This window comes from Oncorhynchus tshawytscha, unplaced genomic scaffold (genome assembly GCF_018296145.1).
Source record: "Oncorhynchus tshawytscha isolate Ot180627B unplaced genomic scaffold, Otsh_v2.0 Un_contig_878_pilon_pilon, whole genome shotgun sequence".
Classification (NCBI taxonomy): Eukaryota; Metazoa; Chordata; class Actinopteri; order Salmoniformes; family Salmonidae; genus Oncorhynchus; species Oncorhynchus tshawytscha.
This window is the reverse complement of record NW_024609744.1, coordinates 117,534-122,500: the sequence shown is the minus strand read 5'-3', so window position 1 is coordinate 122,500 and position 4,967 is coordinate 117,534. Positions and strand designations below refer to the sequence as shown.

Below are 4,967 nucleotides of genomic sequence, written 5' to 3'. Positions count from 1 at the left end.
TGTATATAAGCTTATTATAAATTAACCAAACCAAAAGAGTTCAACAATGAGGTAATTCGTAAATGGCTATATAATATTTCAAATCAAATAACTCGCTAAAGCAAATTAACTTTTTATTCCCCACAATGTTTTTAAAAAGGCAAAGTTGATCGTTTCCTCTCAGAACCACGGCGCGAGTTTCCTCTGGAGGGTTTTCGGATATTTGCATACTTGACATTCACCAATAACGTGAAAATAAACTCAAACTGATATATGAAGCTTCATAAAATGTGCGTAGTATCTAATGGTCATTGTTTTTCTGCACCCAAGTTGTAAACCCCGTCGGCGACAAAAGAAGACCTTGGTCCCCAAATTCAGTCTCAACATTTTTTTTTTATTTTTTTTTTTTTTATAACGCATCAATAGCCTATAGTCAGTGGCAAGCGGAGAATTTTAACCGTTTCTGTTTTTGTCTTTGGTTGCAAAACCATACTCGAACCACGTTCTTTTTCAGGTCCAACTTTTCAGCGATAGCTGCTATCTTCTCGGACGACGGGCGAGGTTGTACGGCGAAGTAAGCCTCCAAAGATCTCTTTTCTGGTGCCGCTATCGACGTTCTCTTCCGTTTCTTTTCTCCTCCGCTATAAATGTCAGGTTTGTTGAGTTTCTCTCTCTGCGCACCCTCGGCCTCCTCGAGCCACGCCTGAAGGATGGGTTTAAGCGCTATCATGTTGTTATGGGACAGAGTCAACGATTCGAACCGACAAATGGTGCTTTGGCTTAGCGATCCCACGCCGGGTATCTTCAGGTTAACCAGCGCATTGCCAACGTCCGCCTGGGTCACCCCCAGCTTGATCCGCCTCTGCTTGAAGCGCTCCGCGAATGCCTCTAGTTCCCTGGGATCAGTGTCCGAGTCATTGATAGAGGAAAGGCCGTTGTTATTGAGTCCTGGCCCGCCCTGGCCCCCTCCATGGTGTCCAGGTAAAAGACCGTGGTGGGTGAGAGGGGAATTCATGTTCATAGCGGCCTGGTGCGAGAGGTGGCTCAAGCCATGCATGTGTGAGTGAGGGTGGGGGTGAGCAGAGGTGGAGATCAGCCCGCCACCACCTCCTCCACCCCCGCCCCCGGAGCCGTCGTGGCTGGACATGAGAGCTAAGGACGGGGAGTTAATGTGGTCCATGAGGTCGGGGGTTCCATGTTGGGGTGGTGGTGGTGGTGGTGATGGTGGTGGTGGTGGGCCAGTGGCACCGTGGTGTTGGAAGAGCATGGCACGCTGTTCATGGTGTGGTAGGTGGCGTCCGGTTTGAAAGGGTGCGTCTTGCCCTGGGACACTGCGATGTCCACGGCAGCCAGAGCTTCGGCGCGGGCCAGGAGGGTCTCATCCAGGCTGGCGAATATGTTACTCTGCAGCTGTAATGAGAGGAGATGCGGAGAGAGGGAGGGCGCGCGAGGAGGGAGAGGAGGGAACAGAAACAAAGCAAAGTGGGGGAAAAAAGAGAGAAAGAACAAGCACATGATGAATAAGTGGATATGTCAGCTGTGGGACTTCTGACAACACATAAAACACGAAGAATATTCCTTTTAGAAGACTGTCACCGAGTGATAAAAAAAAATGTCGGTAGCTTTTGTGTTCAGCGTGGCTTTCAAAAAGATCACAGGCGTGCGGGTGATTGCCGTGGAAGTACACGAAGAAGAAGAAAACATTAAGGCGCACGCAGTTGGCTTTGGCAGAATGTGCCTCCGAGCGTTCCTTCCGTATTATTGCGCTCGCGCAGTTACAGTAACATTAACGCTTACAACATGCAAAAGACCGCGCATAGAAAGAGCATAGAAAAAGGAAGACACAAAGCAGAAGTTTTGGGGTTTCATTTACCTGTGGAGCTTGCAGACAGGCTCTCCTTATTGCTTCCGAGCTGGAATGCAGAGTGGTGTATTTGTGCTCAGGTAAGCTCGGATGCATGGCGAAGTGTGGCTGTTTGCTATTCATTGACATCATCTTTGCGACTGTTTTTCTTTAAAGAGTAAAGGGGCTAAAATTGACGCAATGGAAAGATGTAGTAGCCCAGTCATAGACAGTGGTCCAGTAATGATGCAATACAGCCGGATCAGCCTTGAGCACGAAGATCACACAGTCAGAGATGCCTGCAGTCTCCCAGGCCGACGCACTTATCTGCGGTCTACTGTTCCCACTGGCTGCCGAGAGGGATGAGAGAAGGGCTCTTACACCTGAGTGTCTCAGATCTCGTCAAGCGGAGCTCGGCTTCTCTCGCGAGACATGGTGCATGAACATTGCAGCCAGCCAGCCCTGTCAGATAACAAGCGAACAGCTTCAAGCAGTTAGTGGTTAACTGGAGAGGAAAGGAGACCGGCGCGGCGCGTGCGTTTTATTTAGGGCTCTCAGCCTCCAGCCAGGAGACGGACACGCACGGGGTTTGAACACCTGTAGCTCGAGCTTGGATGTTTTGTTCAATTTGAACGCCTGATATTTGGTTGTTTATGCTTTCGTTCGTAGGAATTCACATCCGTTTTTTGTTTTGTTTGTTGCTATATTCACTGTCATCTTTTTTTTTTGGGCAGACAACTGATTTAATTTTCTTCACAGACAGAATTTCAAAAATATATATTCAACAAAGGCTGTTCCAAGTCATAGCCTACTGACGTACGTATCCCTTAAGACAATGCATTCTCTTTGGATTCCTTTAAAAAGATTTCTTAAAGGAAAAACAATGCAAATAAAATGGTGCGAGACCGGAAATGGGTGTCATAGGCCTGCAGTCTAGTCATTATGCACATCAATTATTTTAAGCATTTGTCCAAACGGCCCTGAATCAAGACGTGTATTTGGGAAAAAAAAGGAGACCACGACAGTCACTTTAGTTTATTGAAATATTGAATTGATATGAGCAGAAGGGTTGTAGAGTAAGGCGATCATCAAGCAATACAACACGGAACCGGAGTAATATCTCGCGCCGCCCTCGGGATTGCAACTCTCCTAAATGCAGAGAAAGAGAGCGAGAGAGGGGGGGGTCTGTCTGCCCTCTGACTTTACCGGGCGAAATAGCCTAAATATTTAAATAGCAAATTCTTGGTGCATGAACAGTGGAGCCAGTTTAATTATAGACAAAAATGAAAACCGATGCGCCAAATTCATATGAATGAATCTAAATCTATATCTATAGCCAAAGATTTGATTCCAAACTAAATATGTTCTCAGCATTCCAGCTAAATAAGAGCAAATCGAATTACCTTTTTTTATTTGTGACCAGTTCTGAACTTCATAAAGTTACCCGTACATGTTGTTTTTGTCGCAGCACATCGAAGGTGGGACTAAATCCAGAACATTGAATGACCACACGGGAATTCGTGCATGTAAAACGGCTCCCTTATTCCCGGCCTACACGAGTGCCCACGGTGCTCCGTTCTGACATTCACTATATAGGGATGCGGGTGCCTTTTCGGACGCACGGTAGGAGAAGTTGATTTCCGGATGTAATACCGTTGGTACACTGGCCTATATGTGTTATCCTGTTCGCTCATATTAACCCCTAGACGCCATGATACCCCCTCAACCTATATCATTACCACCCGCCAGATGAACACTAAACACATTGATTTAATATCAATGAATCCACAATGAATTAACACTTCATTTATTCAAAACGACTTGCAGAAACGGTTGAGCCCAATAAAATGTTCATGCCGTGATTAGAGGTAGTAGGCGATGAGAAATCTACATGAAAACCGTAACATTTGCATAATAAATAAAGGGGCGTGGCGCCACACTCGGAATCTAAAGGAGGCTCAGGCGGGTGGGAGGTCTTTGTAGGAATGAAGTCTGTGTTCTGGTCTGTTACTGTGTATTTACAGTTAGTTTCAGGGGATACAGACGAACACGGGGCGCTTTAGGGGATACAGACGGACACAATGAGCTTTAGGGGATACAGACGGACACGATGAGCTTTAGGGGATACAGACAGACACGATGAGCTTTAGGGGATACAGACGGACACAATGAGCTTTAGGGGATACAGACGGACACAATGAGCTTTAGGGGATACAGACGGACACGATGAGCTTTAGGGGATACAGACGGACACAATGAGCTTTAGGGGATACAGACGGACACAATGAGCTTTAGGGGATACAGACACAATGAGCTTTAGGGGATACAGACGGACACGATGAGCTTTAGGGGATACAGACGGACACAATGAGCTTTAGGGGATACAGACGGACACGATGAGCTTTAGGGGATACAGACGACACGATGAGCTTTAGGGGATACAGACGGACTCTATGAGCTTTAGGGGATACAGACGGACACGATGAGCTTTAGGGGATACAGACACAATGAGCTTTAGGGGATACAGACGGACACGATGAGCTTTAGGGGATACAGACGGACACAATGAGCTTTAGGGGATACAGACGGACACTATGAGCTTTAGGGGATACAGACAGACACAATGAGCTTTAGGGGATACAGACGGACACGATGAGCTTTAGGGGATACAGACGGACACAATGAGCTTTAGGGGATACAGACGGGGACACAGACGGACACAATGCTTTAGGGGACGGATAGCAGGGGATACAGGACACAATGAGCTTTAGGGGATACAGACAGACACAATGAGCTTTAGGGGATACAGACGGACACAATGAGCTTTAGGGGATACAGCACAATGAGCTTTAGGGGATACAGAGGACACGATGAGCTTTAGGGGATACAGACAGACACAATGAGCTTTAGGGGATTTATGAGCTTTAGGGATGAGCTTTAGGGGATACAGACGGACACGATGAGCTTTAGGGGATACAGACGGACACAATGAGCTTTAGGGGATACAGACGGACACAATGAGCTTTAGGGGATACAGACGGAGCAGACGGACACGATGAGCTTTAGGGGACAGATCTATGAGCTTTAGACAGGACATGATGAGCTTTAGGGGATACAGACGGACACAATGAGCTTTAGGGGATAC

General features: G+C 46.9%; 1 protein-coding gene across 1 annotated transcript in view; it reads right to left on the bottom strand.

Annotated features, from left to right (window-relative positions):
- The window catches only part of pou4f1 (POU class 4 homeobox 1), a 3,115-nt gene extending 265 nt beyond the window's left edge, over nucleotides 1-2,850 (bottom strand). The window contains 3 exon segments of the mRNA XM_024416908.2: nucleotides 1-1,167; nucleotides 1,170-1,389; nucleotides 1,853-2,850. The exon segment at nucleotides 1-1,167 is cut by the window's left edge and continues 265 nt beyond it. Coding sequence (XP_024272676.2) covers nucleotides 413-1,167; nucleotides 1,170-1,389; nucleotides 1,853-1,975 — 1,098 coding nt within the window. The 5' untranslated portion in view covers nucleotides 1,976-2,850 and the 3' untranslated portion in view covers nucleotides 1-412.
- Nucleotides 2,851-4,967: the final 2,117 nt, after the last annotated feature.